Here is a 16,022-nt window from a genome sequence, read left to right as displayed (position 1 = left end):
AGTTAACAACAGTTGTGTCATGTGCAAAACATTCTTGAAAGATATAGCTTATAGCTCTTCTGTATATCTTTTTTTTTTTTTTTTTTGAACAGTGAGAGGGGTTATTCTCTCTTGGCAGCAGGTTTAAAAGTTCTGTGCCTTTTGCCATGCTCCTGCAAAATCTTGACTTTAATGGAAATCACTCCCAGGAAGATCTCAGTAAAAGCCAGAAATGTTTTTGTGAAAAATAAAATTTGGAGCCAAGTAAGTAATGTGTTGTACAGAAAATTATGAAAAAGAATAAAAGATGCAATGATCTGCAGATGTTAGAAAGGAGAAGACTGGTGATTTCAAAGAGGCGGATGTATATGTTTGGTGGCTGTCTGTTCAAAACCCTTGGTAGGACTATTGCTGTACACATCCAGAAAATAGAATGGCTTGATGATGTCCAAAGTCAAGGCTATACGTTATGGACCTGAGATGAAAATGCTTTTATAAGAATGATATCATCTTTAGTGTAATGAAAAATGGCATTTTCAAATTCATTCTGGAACAGACCAAAGAAGACTGTGCTAGGCTGGATGGATGCCCAAAAAAGTGGAAACTGAACTGGTGTGACCAAGATACTGACTAAGACATGGAAAGCACCATTGTAACAATAAAATGAAGGTCACAGAATTGTTGAGGTTGGAAGGGACCTCTGGGGGTTGTCTTGTCCAATCCTGCTAAACCTAGAGCCCAGGATCATGTCTGGATGGTTTTTTAATATCTCTGAGGAGGGAGACTCCACAACCTTCCTGGGCAACCTAGTCCAGTGCCTGGTCACTCTCACAGTAAAAAACTGTTTCCTGATGTTCAGAGGGAACCTCCTGTGTTTCAGCTTGTGCCCATTGCCTTGTGTCCTGGCACTGGGCGCCACTGAAAAGAGCCTGGGTATGTCTTCTTTGCATCCTCGCTCCAGGTAATTATATACATTAATAAGATCCACCCTCAGCCTTCTCTTCTCTAGGCTGAACAGTCCCAGCTCTCTCAGCCTTTCCTCACTGAGAGATGCTCCAGTCCCTTAATCATCCTTGTGACCCTTCATTGAACTCTCTCCAGTATGTTCAGGTCTCTCTTGTACTGGGGAGCCCAGAACTGGACACAGCACTCCAGATGTGGCCTCACCAGTGCCAAGTAGAGGGGAAGGATCACCTCCCTCGACCTGCTGGCTATGCTTTGCCTCATGCAGCCCAGGATGACATTGGCCCCCTTTGCAACAAGGGCACATTGCTGGCTTATATTCAACTTGTTGTCCACCAGGACACCCAGGTCCCTCTCTACCGTGCTGCTTTCCAGCTGAGAAGCCTTCAGCGTGTGTCAGTTCATGGGGTTGTTCCTCCCCAGGTGCAGGACTTTGGACTTGTCCTTCTTCAACTGCATAAGGTTCCTGTCAGCCCATTTCTCCAGCCTGTTGAGGTCCCTCTGGATGGCAGCATGACCCTCTGGCATATCATCCACTCCTCCTAGTCTGTCGTCAGAGAATCATAGAATCATAGAATGGTTTGGGTTTGAAGAGACCTTATAGATCATCTGGTTCCAACGCCCCTGCCATGGCCAGGGTCATCTTCCACTAGACCGGGTTGCTCAATGCCCCATTCAACCTGGCCTTGAACAGTGCCAGGGTGGGGGCATCCACAGCTTCTCTGGGCAACCTGTGCCAGTGCCTCACCACCTTCACAGTCTTTCTTATATCTAATTTAAATCTGTGTCATCTGCAACCTTGCTGAGGGAACATTCTGCCCCATCGTCCAGATCATTAATGAAGATGTTAAACAGGACCAGACCCAGTACTAATCCCTTAAGGCTTAAATTAGGTTTGGGATTTTGTTACAATTAGCGAGCATTCATAAACTCTCTGAGAAATAGACCATATATGCATACTGGCCTTCTGGATCTGATGTTTGCATGATAAATAGGGAAAAATTTCCATGAAAAAAGAATGGGGAGAATGTTTGGAGAGAGTCATATTATCTTCCTTTCCATGTTTACCAGTAACATCTGGTAAGTAAAGGCATAGCAAAGCATTAAGGTCATGAGAAGAAATAACTGATTATTAAGGCAATGGTCAGGCAATCAGTACAGAAAGTGAAAGGTTTCAGCTATTTTGACTAGGGAGATGCCTGAGTTAGAAATAAAAAGAAATAAAAATTCTGAAACAGATACTTATTTTACACAAAGGGCCTAAGCAGACAAACGGAAGAACCTGACTAGCCTGAAGTGTAATAGCATTGATAACGAAAACATGATGGGATAACAAGTATTAAGGGTATGTACTTGGCAGGAAAGATCAAAACAGAGTTAGATGTGATTTGTAGCAGATGTGAGAGACTTTTACTTTTTATTTTTTTTTAGATCGAGGGAAATGGGTAATCCGTACCTTAGGATTTTGAAAGAACTGGCTTGCTACATCACTGATCTGATAGCAAGTGGTTTTAATAAAGCTGTGGATGATGGCATTGTGTGCATTGGAGAAAAGCAAATCTTTTTTTTTAAGATAGAGATGAATAATTGTTGCAAAACCAGACTAAAATATGTATTTATTAAAAGTGGCTCATGGGAGGCAAACCTGTTGACATTCTGTGATGAGACAATAGATTTGTTGTCACAACAGATACAGTAATCTTGTTCACTGTGACCTCTGATAAAGATACCATGTTACATGGGAAGTGACCGATTAATTTGAAGAAAATGAAAATTAGTCGATTTGTTGAAGGAGCTGGCATGAATGGAAGATGATAGTGGTGACTAGTGAAGGAGGATGTTGGGAGAGTACAAGCAGAGTTCTTCCAGGACCAGGTTTAGAACTAATCTCGACATTTAATGCCTGACCTTGATACACAAAATAGAAATAGATTATGAAATCTTTCTCCTGATATCAATTACATAATAGAGATCTAGACATAGCTTAGAAAAAGAATGACACTGAAGACTAGATTATTAAAAATGGGATTAAAATTTAATACTGTAGACCAAAGGATTTAGGAAACAGTAAACAAATTCTGTTATAAATTGAGAGCTGATCACCTGGCCATAGCTGCAGAGCAGAATCTGGATGTTCTAGCTGATCCCATGTTGACTGTGAGCCATCACTGTGCAGCTGTCAAAAAGGAAGATACAGTCCTAAAATTTCTCTGTACAGAAGAAGAAGTGTGACTGACATTGTTCAAGGCAGTGAGATGGCTTCTGGAATACTGCATACTCCATTATGGTTCAGTTCTCCAACCGTAAGAAGGCTGAGCTCCAGCCTGGTGTACAAAGGGGTTACTGTGATGGCTAGATGAAAGGACAGCCTGCTGTGTGAGGGACCATTTTTAAAAGCTCAGCTTATATGTCCTAGTAAAATGAGTGTTGAAAAAAGATGTTCCTGTTTTCTGTCTGTGCATGCTAGGGGCAAACACCAGGGAGGAAGAAAAGCAGTTATCTTAAAGATAATTTCAAGACAAGAACAAACAGGTATAAACTGACCTTGAATAATCTGAGGAAGGAATTCAAAAAGCCATCTATTATTAGAGCCTCCCAATAAGACTGTCTCTACTGGATGGAATGGATCGATTTATGAAGGGGATTATGAGAAGCAGTTTTCTGTGCTAGAAGTGGAGGAGGACCTGCTTGGGTGTGCGTTCTAGTTCCACGACACAGCAAACAAAGAACTGGCCAGCGCCAGTGTCGCAGTTTAACCTGGCAGCCGGCAACTAAGCACTAGACAGCCGCTCGCTCACCCCTCCCCTTCCCCCCAGTGGGAGGAGAAATGGACAAAAGGGGAATCTCCTGGGTTGAGATAAAGACAGTTTAATAGAGCAACAAAGGGAATACTACTAATAAAGCTCCTACTACTAATGATAACAATGATACTAATGAATATGCAAAGCAAACTATATACAATACAATTTTTCTCACCACCCAGTGACCAATTCGCAGCCAGTCCCCGAGAACAGAACCCTGAAATCATGAAATTCCCAAAAAAGTTTGAACTCCCGGACAAGAGAGAGTTGGAGCTCATGGAAAACGAGAAGCAGATAGCCTCCTGCCTCCTGGCCAACCCCCAACCACAAACTGAGGGTACCGTCTATGGTATGGAATATTCCCACTGGCCAGCTTAGGCTGTCTGTCTGGCCCTGCTCCCTCCCAGCTCCTGCGCACCTGCTCATTAGCTGAATACGAGAAACTGGGAAAAGTCCTTGATTTCATAGCCACAACTTAAAACATCAGTGTTATTAACATTCTTCTTCTACGAAGTCCAAAACACAGCAGCTACTGGGAGGGAAATTAACTCTATCCCAGCCAAGACCAGGACAGCCAGTAACCAAAAATGGGCTCTACCACTGTTATTTCAGCTCATCCCAATTGTAGACAAGGGAAATGGCTACACACCTAAGACATACAGCCTCCACACAAAATAATGCTTTCTAGACAAGTTGCTGTAGGTTACCTTTGACATCCCGTGTGCCTCTTCAGCCAGCCCAGCTACTCTCTCGGCAAATGGTTTGAAAACAGATGTGCAGGTGAGATCTGAAATCTTACTCCTACTGAAAAGGAGCCATCAGAGTGAACTCTGAAGTAAGCAGCAATTCTGTCTGGTCACCACAAGGACTTTGCTAACCTATCAAGGAGCAGCAGTGTGGAAAACCATATCTGTATCATTTTAACACAGTGGAAATGTGTCGTACGTAACTGATAATTGTAGCATATAGCTAATTGCTTTTGTCTCTGCAGTGTGCCAGCTAGAACCATGTAAACAATAAGTGCACAAGAGGCAAATAGAATGACAAACATCATAATGCTTGATAAATAAAGGACTATGGTGGTGGTATCTTTATCCAGAATGGAAATATTTATAAAACATAATTTTATTTACTATAACCACAGGGTTCCTTAAAGGATGTTCTTAAACAACTAGAAGAAGAAAAGAAAAGTCTCCTAAATCAGCTGAAAGACTATGAACTTAGACTGGAACAAGAAGCAAAGGTTTGTAATCACTGGATGCCTCTAATCTACAAAAGCCATTATGTTGTCTGATAAACAGACAATGTGTGTGGAACGCAATAGAGTAGTTCTACAAAATACGTCACTGGAAAAAAGCTCTGCTCTAAATTTGTTTCTTCCTGTATCATTCAATTTTTAAAATATTTTGCTTAATGGTAGCCTGTATCCCTTATTTTAAATGTAGGCTTACCACAAAGCTAATGACGAGCGGCGCATGTACCTCTCAGAGATCTTACAGGTAAGAAAAAAACTCTGTGAGTCAATAACTTTTTAAAATCATTGTGCTTTCTTAATACAGCAACAGCACCTGTTAATGTCATTAGGTCAAAGTCTTTTATCACCCCATTCATCTACCAAATCCATTACAAAAGCTGCTTTTAAAAATTTTTAAGAGCTAGAAATTGAAAGATTGGTACAGTTTATTTATTTTGAAATATTTTTGGTTGCTTTCGTGTCAATTGCAGTTTCATTGTTCCCAAGGACAGTCGAAGTGCTCTTAACTGAGGAAGCTGGAGCAATTTTCTGATGCTTGCTTGAGTATCCATTAGTCACAAGACTGCTGTGCTAGTTTAGTGTTTCAGTTGAAAAGAACAGAACCAAATTATTAGCAGGAGTGACACCCACCTTAGGTAGAAGTTCCTCTTTTTTGTAGTTCTCCTTTTTTCTTTTGCAGACAAACTAGCCAGCCAGCTCAGAATGACAACACAGCACATATTTCAAATAAATATAGAAGACAAGGTATAAGATACCTTTTTTTTTGTGAAGGTTATATTTTATTGCTGCAAATTATGTAATACATAACAGTTGATACTACAAACTAGAGGAACCTGCGAAGGAACCTGTAAAGATTTCTAGTAGTTCTTATTCTGAAAGAGTGCTCAATTCCTGAATAATGTGAAAGTAATAGCTTAGTGTGATACTCAGGAATGACTGTCACTGAATCCCTGTTATAGCTAACTGGGGTGAAAGGCTGTAATTAGCAGTGTTTCCATGTGTTTGCACAGTGGGCAACTGATTACCTTACACGGTTCGTTGCTGCTTGGGGAAATCTGAAAGAATTGCTTAAACTGACTTTCCAGCATGAAAGCAAGAAAAAGCCCAGGAAATGCCCGTGAGAACTGTTAATATCTTTGCAGTAACAGTGAAACTGGGAACTGCTGGAAGAAGAAGGTAGGAGATAAAAGATGGTTTTATTACTGAACATGCTAGCAAGAGGAGTGCCCATGTTCGGCTGCCTAGAGAAGCACTTAAATATGCCTAAAACATTATTTGAAGTGAGGTATATGCACTGACGTTGCTTAAACGGGGCATTGGGGACTAGGATTTTGCCACCGACATTCAAGGTAGTTAGTGCATTATATTTTCAGTAATCAATTATTTGCCCCCATGATTTCAGATTCATATGAGAGCAAAATAGTCATCTTCAGATTAATTTCCTTGTCTTTAGTTCTCTGAATGTTAGACAGCCAATCTAAAGCAGTTGTGGAGGGATCCTCCGTAATCTGTGGAGAGAGAAGCATGTTTAAGGTGCAAACCATCACAGCTGTTTTGGATCCAGATGAAATTAATTTCCCCTGGACTTACCTGTCTCTCTTCCTGAGCTATAAGCAGAGTCTAGGTGAGGAGTTTTGATTAAACATCCACATTTTATGTTGCTAATTTGAACATGGCAGTCAACCTAATCACGGCTGACTGTTGGTTGCCAAAGAATCAGTGGCTCATTCGGTCCCTTCCGGTCCTGTTCTGCTGTGACTTTGATTTGTTCGTTGCTTTTACATTCTTTTAAAATCTACATATGTATGCCCACCCTTTTAGCGGTTCATTTTAACAACAGAGGCAGAAGTAAACTTACATTCAATCCAGACTCTTTCAGATGTATTAAAATTTCACTGTGCTAGAGTCTGCACAGTAATGTTGGCAGCAGTTGAGTTAGAAGGATTTACCCATAGACTAGCATTTTCCACACATTCAAAAGTAAATATGCTACCAGATATTGTTATCCTGTGACAACAATATATTCCAGTGACACTCTCTTAGTTACAGAGAGTGGATAGAATGGGTTTTAGGCCTTTTTTTTCCTCATTATGTTTGTGCTTTCCTATAACTCACGGTAAAAAAAAAAAAAAAAGATAGAATGGAAGTTTTTACTGGTAGGTGTTAAAAAAATCCCAGATGTTTTGGGGTTTTTTCTGCTTTATTTTGGATCCCTCCTGAAGCCTGCCGCAGAAGCAGAAGAGAGAGATGCTTCTGAGCAGCAATTTCTTTGATTTACCTTTTTTATTATTGAGTGCTTTTCTGCTTTTTTACAAAATACGTGTGTCTTCTGAGTGCTTTTGTTGTTTGTCTTGTCTGGATCCATAAAGATACAGTCAATTTTAAATGGTAGTTTTAAAATAAATTAAAGATTTCACAAGCTTGGAAACTCATGCTAGAGGCACCGATGGTTTATGGTGAATTCTTGTTTGATTTTTTAGGATTTTTTTCAGTCTGAAAAAATGTTGGTTTGGGATTTGGGCTCCACAAATCTCAAAGTACTTTCTGGTGGTATTCAGAAATTGATTTGAGAAGCAGGCAAAGAAGAACGATAGCTGGTCTTTAAAAGGGCATTCTTTCAGGCCAGATTTTTACCACAAAATTCTACTAGCATAGTAGAGTCTGACTTGTGATTGGGATTTCTTTGCAGAAGAAGCCCGCAGTTATAGATAGGTACAGCTGGAAAGCTGCTTGTGCAACAGCGGCTCATTTTAGTTGGGATATGCTTGGAGTAAACTGTACCAGCAAAAACAGTGCTATGGATAATAATTGTATATACTGGAACTCCATAGTCATAGAAATTATAAAACCGTGAAGGTAATTGTAGCATAGGTCTTGCCTCGTGTCTCAGAATCACAGCTGCTGAGAAAGATGATAAACTATATGAGCCATCATCCTTCGTACTAGAGTTCTTCGAGTGCAAAAAATTTCTTGCCTTCAAGGAAGTAAATCTGTGCAGATCCTATTCCATTTTTATGCTTGCACTCTGAAAAGACTCTGCTTTAGTTAGAGCTGACTTTGCTACAGGAGTACTTGCCTAGTGCACTGTACAGGGAAGGACAGTAGAAACCATTGTCTTAAGCAGGGAGACATGCTTGTTTTTAGTGCCAGAGGTTTTTCTCACAAGTGCAAGATGTTTTCACACATGCTATAAAATGTAATGTTGTAATCTAATGTAATATCATACAATAATTCAAACCTTGAGCCTTGTTTAGGTAGCCCCAAAATCTAACTCTACGCTTTCAAAAAGTCTGTGCTGGCCTGGTGTAGCCAATACGTTGTATATCGTGATAATCATATATTTATTACATGTTTCTGATGGATCTCTTTAAAAGGGCTGAGTAAATTCCATTCACTTAGACTAGGCACCCAAGTGTGCAGAGCAGCCAGAAAAGCCCTAAACTTTCTGCGTTTTCTGGTTTTCGGTCCACGGTATAGCTGTCCCTCTGAGAGGCAGTTCCAGTAAAAGCAGCTGGATGAGCCAGCAAGTGCTGGGTGAGAGGGCAGCCCTGTGAGCTACGGAGCAGGAGAACCCACTGATCTGATCCTGCTTGGATGCTGTTCAATGCAGTACCAAGGGTAACAGCTGAGGGGGGGTTCAGTATGTCCAGTGGTGTAGACTTCCAGAGTGGGCAGAGATTTCCGTGCTCTGTTATTGTTTCTACAGTAGTTTGTGTTCTTCTTTAATGGTTTAATCATTCGAAAGTACAACTGAATTACTGTGATTTGTATTGTTTTGCATTCAGGGAAGTATGTTAGAAATATACTGCTTCTTCACTGGAAATGTGGAATTCCAGGCAGCTTGACCAAAAATATGCTGATTGAAATTACAATTTCTCTGATCATCCAGCTTAATAAATAATAACATTTTTGCACAGCGAAGGATTTTGTTATGTGTTCAATTCCCCAAATCAACAAAGTGTCAGTATAATATGTGCTGAAAGTACTTTATGGCACTAAGACCATAGTGGGTCAAGATTAGTTTGGAAATATTTTACTTCCTTAACTGTGATTGTGGTTAGGATTTAACTTGTTTTGTAAAAATTTGGCTATTGCAGACCTCAGCTACGCTTAAAATCATTGAAAGGCAAAAAACAGGTGCTCTGACAGGCAAGGGAGAAAACCAGACACTGAGGTAAATTTCCTTTATATTTCCTCTGTTTTCTGGTTTATTTTTTTTTGCGAAGTACTATGTTTTGAATATTGCAACTCTGTTCATGGTAAGTATCACTGAGCATAATTCTACTGACAAAGTATTAATCTTAACATTGTTTTTGATACTGCTTTTCAATCAATTTTATTTAATACTAAGTGTGTTGCAATATTGAAAACAGATATATGTGTAGCCTTTTTGAAGTTTTATAATACCTCTGATGTGATTCCCTTTCAACTTGTGTTTATAATGAATGATTTTTTTTTCTATACTACTGCCGAGTTGGGAGCAACAAGTATACCCTTTAGTCCTTTAAGAGTAATTGAATTAAATAAATGCCTTGCTTGGTCCTTTTTTAGGCAATAGAGGTTGTAAAGCTTTTTGTGGCTGAAAATGTGAGTGATTTTTAGATGAAAACATAGAAGGGCTTCATTGTTTCAGATTTCTGTTTATTATATGGGTTAGAAATTTAAATTTGAAAAAAGCCCACCTGCTCTGACCTATATAAAAATAAAATGAATTTCTGATTGTAGTGCTTGTAAGAAAGCTTGAAATTGGAGATTTGTTTTTCAGCCTAACTGAAAATGTGGAGATGATAGAGTACAGCGAATATAGGGAATCACGTCAAATGTGTGTCAGAGCCAGTATCCTGCCTCCAGTGGCCATAAGTAGATGCCTACAAAAGTGTGTAAGCAGGCAGATACAATATTTGCTTTTGGAACTCTCCCAAATACTTTATATTTGGAGACTTCCTGAGCTAGTATGGTTTCCATGTATTTACTATCTCACAGTAAGTACTTTTCCATGCACCCACTTACCTATATTATTAAAATAAGCATACACAATACGTATTGGGAACATCTGAAAATGTAATGAGTAAATTATAAGCATGAAATTATATAGACATATTTGCTTACCAGCTTTATCCTTTCATTCTGTGTAAGCACAGAATCACAGGATTTCATGAGTCGGAACAGTGGATCTTCATGCTCCAGGAGAGGATATTGGTAGAATTAATGCAGGGCAATATGAATTAAAGTCTGTAACTGAAGCTTCCCAATATAGAATAAGCATTGTCTAGTTCTGAGGTACCCCATATATAGCCGGTGTGTTGCTTCAGGCCCCGGTGATGTCTAACATAGCTCATGTGGTGGAGAAGGTCGGGAAGCTAGAACTCTTCTGTCTCTGCTGGGAGATAAATATCATCAGCCAGATACTGAGATTTGCTGAGGGTTAGCACTCATCTGTGATTATGCTGGGGTTTTTTTTATAGTTTATGTTAGTAGACCATTACTTCTCCTGAAATTGAATGACAGTGTGTTTCTGTAATTTTCTTTCTATCAAACAGAAGACAATAAAGTGTAAAAGAAAATAAAGTGTCCGGTAATTGCTGGTCTCAGAAGATGCATATTGTAACAAAATACCCCTTTCAACCCATTTTCCTTCAGAGGATTTTTTTTTTAACTTTTCAAAGTACTTTACAGACATGAAGGGAATTGTTCATCTTTTAAGTTGCCCTTAGTAGCAAAGGACGCAGTTCACAAAGCATTGGCTTTTGTAACCAGTGACTTAGAACTTTCAGGTCAAACTATGGTTTCAGCTGGCAATGTGGAGATAAGAATGTGGCATTTAAGGAAATACTAGAATGTAACTAAGCACCCCTTGATCATCACAAGCTTAGCACAGCCATTGTTATATTATTCCTTTTTAATTATGTTTTGGTTTACAGCCTGAAGGTTGTTCATTTAAGCTGACATTAATGAGAAATAATTTAATTCAAACAAGAGAAGACATGCATGATTGAAAAGAAACATGTTCTTGAGAATAATTTGAAAATTTTCTCTCCAGACTTCTTATCTCACTTCTGTTGGCCTTCCAGAAAATGCCCGCCTCCAGTGGATTTCAAACCATACTAAGAAACTAGGCTTAATGTTTGTTTTAACTATAGGTACAGGTATGAAAAACCCAACCTGTACATCAAACACTGAAACATTTTTGAGTAGTAATTGTGAACACTAATTGTTGATTCATTCAGTTTCCTGGCCATCCAAACATGGACGCCAAGTTCAGTAGAGGTTCTTTTCGTGGTGTTTTACTGGACAAGAAGCAGCTAGGCTAGCTGGCAGTTGGTAAAAACATGGATGTCTTGCTGATGCTTGTCTCTGATGCAATCTGAGCAGCCAATTTGATGTCATTCTGAGCCCTTACTGTTAGACTGAGACACAGAGCATGGCTTATTAGCTCAGTTTCAACAGAGCACTGGATGCATCTACCTGGTTTCTAAGTCCATAAGACTGATTGGAAAGAGGTTTTGCTGCCTGCAGAATTCCACAGAGACATATGCTGTCTGCTTGGTCCAGCTCTACAGTGATCTACAGACTAGTCAATTGATGTTGAATAATCAATTGAGTTGAATTTGAATATCAATTGATTATTGAGCAAGCTGGGGCCTTGGGTTCTGATCTTCCAAGCTCTGAATAGAAGCAGCTCCATATCTCTATGGGGAATCAGTTCTGTTTCAACCAAAACCAGGACAGGCCAGCTGTTCCTTCAAGACCGTGACTGTTTGTAAGAACTGGAACGAAGGATGTGTCAATCTCAAGAAGACTGCCGAGCCCTAGGGACAACTTTGTTGGCTGTTTGCCCAGAAATTTGAAAGTTGCACAGATCATGTCATCACAACTTCCACCGCATAACAAAATATTTCTCTGGCTGCCATCATGAATATAATGATGTGATGTTGTGATAGATTTTCCTTCAGAATGCCTTTACCTGAGAAAGACATTGAAACCCTGTATGTTGTCACTGGAGTATGTAAAGTGCTCTGTCCACTGTAGTAATAAACAGGGAGAGAAACAAAGGTACGCTGCATAACAGTGGAGATGCATGCTGCTTGGTCATGAGAATGACCTTTCCAGTTTGTGGAATCAGCATTCCCCCTTGGAGATTTCTTTACATTCACACTGCTTTCTCTTAGAAGATTAAGATGAAACCAGCTCTAGTAGGTTTCATGTAGATGGTGTGTGTATCCATGATCAGTACCACTTCAGAAGTCTGCTGGCAGCATTTCCTATGTAAGACCATGTGCTCAAGAGCGTGGATCTCCAGAGTGAAACACCTGCAGAGAACTGTGACGACATCTACCTGAAGTGGTTTTGCATTTCCTAATGGGGATTATGTAACTGGTGAAAACGTCTCCTGAGCCAGTTACCTTTCTCTTTGTGCAAATGTTTAGTATTCCGTTCGTGTTCTTCAAATGCCATCATTTAGGTAACGGGAAGTAGTCAGGAACGATGAGATGAGGATTAAGTTTGTATGCAGAATAATTAGATGCTCTGCTAGCCTGCAAACCCAGAAATATACTTGTTTTTTCCTCTCTCAGGTTTATTAATTCACAATAGTAATCAGTTATGCAAATATAAAAAGCATGCAAATTTCTAGCAGTTAAAGCTTACAGGGAACATGACACTTCTTAACTTCACCCATTTTATTTCAGAGGGAGACACAGTGTTCCAGGAAACCCGAAGACCATTAATTCCCAAAAAGGATTGATTAAAAAGACTGTAGGAATGAAGCAGCTTCCAAAACTAAAGCACTGACTTAATATTTATGACAAGAACTTCCAAACACTTTTTAAAAAATTTAGTTAAGCTGAAAGTTTCTAATTGAAAATGTATTTGTGCCGTATTATAACACCAAACCCAGACTGGTATGTCTTCTTGGCAGCCTTAATGTGAGTGTTCCTCTGCCTAAAGGAATTGCTCTTCTAGTTGCCATCTTTGTTCTGGTGATATCTGACCCTTTCCATTCTGGTTCTGATCAGTGATTCTGGGTATCACGAAGTTGGAGGCCTTGGAGAACATTTAATTTCTGTATACATTAGGTGTGTGTGAACTCTTGAACTCTTTGAACTCTTTGACTGCACATCAACCATTGAAAACAAACAAGCCTCTAACATTTTTGACCTCTCAACCAACAAGAAGAAAAACGCAGAATGATGTAACCCGAAGTATTATCTCACCACCCAAAAGAGTAAACCTCAGCTAAAATTCCATCCAAGGGCATCCCCATTCAGTATAGGTGGCAAGGAGAGACTCTTGAGTAGTCTGATGTTGGCCCAGCTGAACACAGAATCACAGAATCACAGAATGACAGAATGGCAGGGGTTGGAAGGGACCTCTGTGGGTCATCTAGTCCAACCCTCCTGCCGAAGCAGGGTCACCTACAGCAGGCTGCACAGGACCTTGTCCAGGCGGGTCCTGAATACCTCAAGAGAAGGAGACTCCACAGCCTCCCTGGGCAGCCTGTTCCAGTACTCCGTCACCCTCAGGGTGGTGAAGTTCTTCCTCATGTTAATGCTTTTCCTTTGGCTTTGAAGACCGACAGCATAGTATACTAGGCAGTCTGATTTCGTACATGATACCATACAGCAGAGTCCCTTTACAGCGTAAAGTTGTTTTGTACTCCGTGAGCTTTCTTAGTCTAGCAGAGAAGACAAAACACCTCCATACCCAACTTGTTTAAAAGCTGGCTTGCCACAGGTCCTGTGTTGGCCACCACTTTCTGTCTGCATGGTTTAGAAGCACAGCACCATTTCCAGCTACTTTAGGCACTAGTAAAGGAGACAAATGGAAGAAAAATTGAGCACATTTTATTAAGGATTCTTCGGAGACAATCGTGTGGATGGATTCTTTCTTTTAAATACTATATACACGTTATGTTTCCTGATTTGAAATTAGAACTCTCAGGTGAACCTTTGCATCCACAGTCTGGGTTCCATAAAAATCTCTATGCATTCTTCTATGGCACTGATCCATGTATTTTTAGGGTCCAAAATAGTGCCAGTCTTAAAAGTCAGCTGTTCAATGAAGATAGAACTACTTTGTGTTTTCATTCTTAAGCATGCAGTTATTGTTGCAGTTTCATTACCTACATTTTAGTCATTAAACTTCGGCAGAATTTTTTTAAGTAGCAACAGGAAAAATGTTTTGGTAATGAAGCTTCAGGCCTCTGGGTTGCATCTTAAAAGCTCTTGGCAGACCAAATGTGATTGATTGACTGCCCTTTATTATTTTTTAAGAGCATCCCTAGCTCTTTGCAGTATCTAATAAAGCTTTTTGCCTCTTCAAGAGCAGTACTAATAGTTCCTTATTACTGGCAGCATTAAAGTGAGGCTGTAATTAAACTCATACAAAGAGATCAGTGATGTCATTCTAAACTGCAGAGAAAGAGCACCTGCAGTACTGTACAGCATATTCAGTATGGAAAACCCATTTTTTTCTCTTACATAGTATGAGATTTATTACAGATCTGTCATGATGCACCTGGTATCATTCTTTCATAAGCAGGATGGTCTGCCTGGCCAGTTTTTCTCCCCACAGTCACAGCTGAAAGCGTAGCACAGCTGATGAGGTTAGCGCTCTTCTGTTCCTATTTTTCACATGGAAAGTTTCCAAATTCTGACTGTGCTGGCATTTGTCATTGTGGAGAAGGGGAGGGAAAAAAATCACTGTAATGGTCCTTTTGGCATAAAGGACAAGGGACATCTGCAGTAGTGAAGAATATCCAGTTCTTGGACTTAGGCAGCGGACATTGACTCCTGCTGTCTCTGAATCCAGTGTTAGTCAATGCACTCGAGGCCGGTCCCTGTAGCACCTCAAAATAACTGGAAACATTGCACAAATGTGGCAGAACAGCGTTTACTCACAGCAGGAGACTTGGACATTTTCCTCATGGGTAGTCCTCTCTGAGGACTTAAAAAGAGACATTTTATTTTGAAGCCTAAGAAGATACATGTATTGGTACAGTTTGGTACAGCGACGGCCTGAGGAGAGGAGCAGACCATGTCCTCCTTAGTCCCTGCTTCAGCTTGCCAGGAACAAGCTCAGGATTTGAAACTCAGTAGGATGGTAGTTCACTCTAAAACATGTTTGACCATTCTAATTGTGTGTCCAGCTGTAATGTTTTCTGTGTAAAATGGTTATAGTTCTGTACTCTTTCAGTCACTTGGCACTTCATTTTCTTCCCGCCTTTCTGAAAATAAGGGCTCCCTCGTGATTAAGTTTGATGACTAAAGTTTCTTTGCAATAGCAAAAAGATAGTTCTTGGTTTCAAAAATGTTGTGCTATTTCTTTGGACCTGAATAAAACTTTTGCACCATGAGCTTTCCCAAACTATGTTGGAATTCTTTGTTTGGTTTGGTGGTTTTGGATGGAGAAGTGTTTTGAAATTCCTGAATTTATCTTGCGTGGACTTTTCTCATTAGCAGTATGCTGTGCTGTGAAATGGGTTTTGTTTACGTGTGCAGCAATGAACACTTACATGTCTTTATACAGTATCTTCTATATGAATATTTCTGCACATTTAGGAGTAATTAATCCTTCAAAGCACAGTATATACTATTACTTTAGACATGGAAGACTGAACCACAGAGCTATGTTTATTTAAAGTAGAGATGGGAGCACAGTGATGTCTGTTTTTTCCCTGGTTTCGTGACAGGGTGATCTTTTGTAATGTTGCTCACCATTACAAGCCAAATTCTGTCTCCTCTAAGGTCTCTGCAGCATAGTCTAAATGGACAAATCTGAAGACGAAAATAAGAAATTGAATTGCTGGTAGTTGTGGTCAGTGAGTGAATGGAGCTAAATGTCAGAGGAAGATGGGATTAGAGATGAAGGTTTGCATCTGGCCAAACTTCTTCCTGCAGCACAGTATGTAATTGAGATTCCAGATGTACTGGTTGTACTGTGTAAGTGCCTTTAGTTGATGGACCAAGAAATTTGATATCCTAACTCTTGGGACCTGAGACTATGCTTCCCTTACGTGGTTACTC

At 39.9% G+C, this 16,022-nt stretch overlaps 1 protein-coding gene across 1 annotated transcript in view; it reads left to right on the top strand.

The window, feature by feature from the left end:
* CCDC169 (coiled-coil domain containing 169) overlaps positions 1-15,432 on the top strand; it is a 33,697-nt gene extending 18,265 nt beyond the window's left edge. The window contains exons 5-8 of the mRNA XM_075420433.1: positions 4,888-4,986; positions 5,189-5,242; positions 9,096-9,172; positions 12,687-15,432. Coding sequence (XP_075276548.1) covers positions 4,888-4,986; positions 5,189-5,242; positions 9,096-9,172; positions 12,687-12,789 — 333 coding nt within the window. The 3' untranslated portion in view covers positions 12,790-15,432. The remainder of the gene's footprint in view (positions 1-4,887; positions 4,987-5,188; positions 5,243-9,095; positions 9,173-12,686) is intronic.
* Positions 15,433-16,022: the final 590 nt, after the last annotated feature.

Source organism: Opisthocomus hoazin, chromosome 1 (genome assembly GCF_030867145.1).
Source record: "Opisthocomus hoazin isolate bOpiHoa1 chromosome 1, bOpiHoa1.hap1, whole genome shotgun sequence".
Lineage (NCBI taxonomy): Eukaryota > Metazoa > Chordata > Aves > Opisthocomiformes > Opisthocomidae > Opisthocomus > Opisthocomus hoazin.
This window is presented reverse-complemented; position numbering and strand designations above follow the sequence as displayed.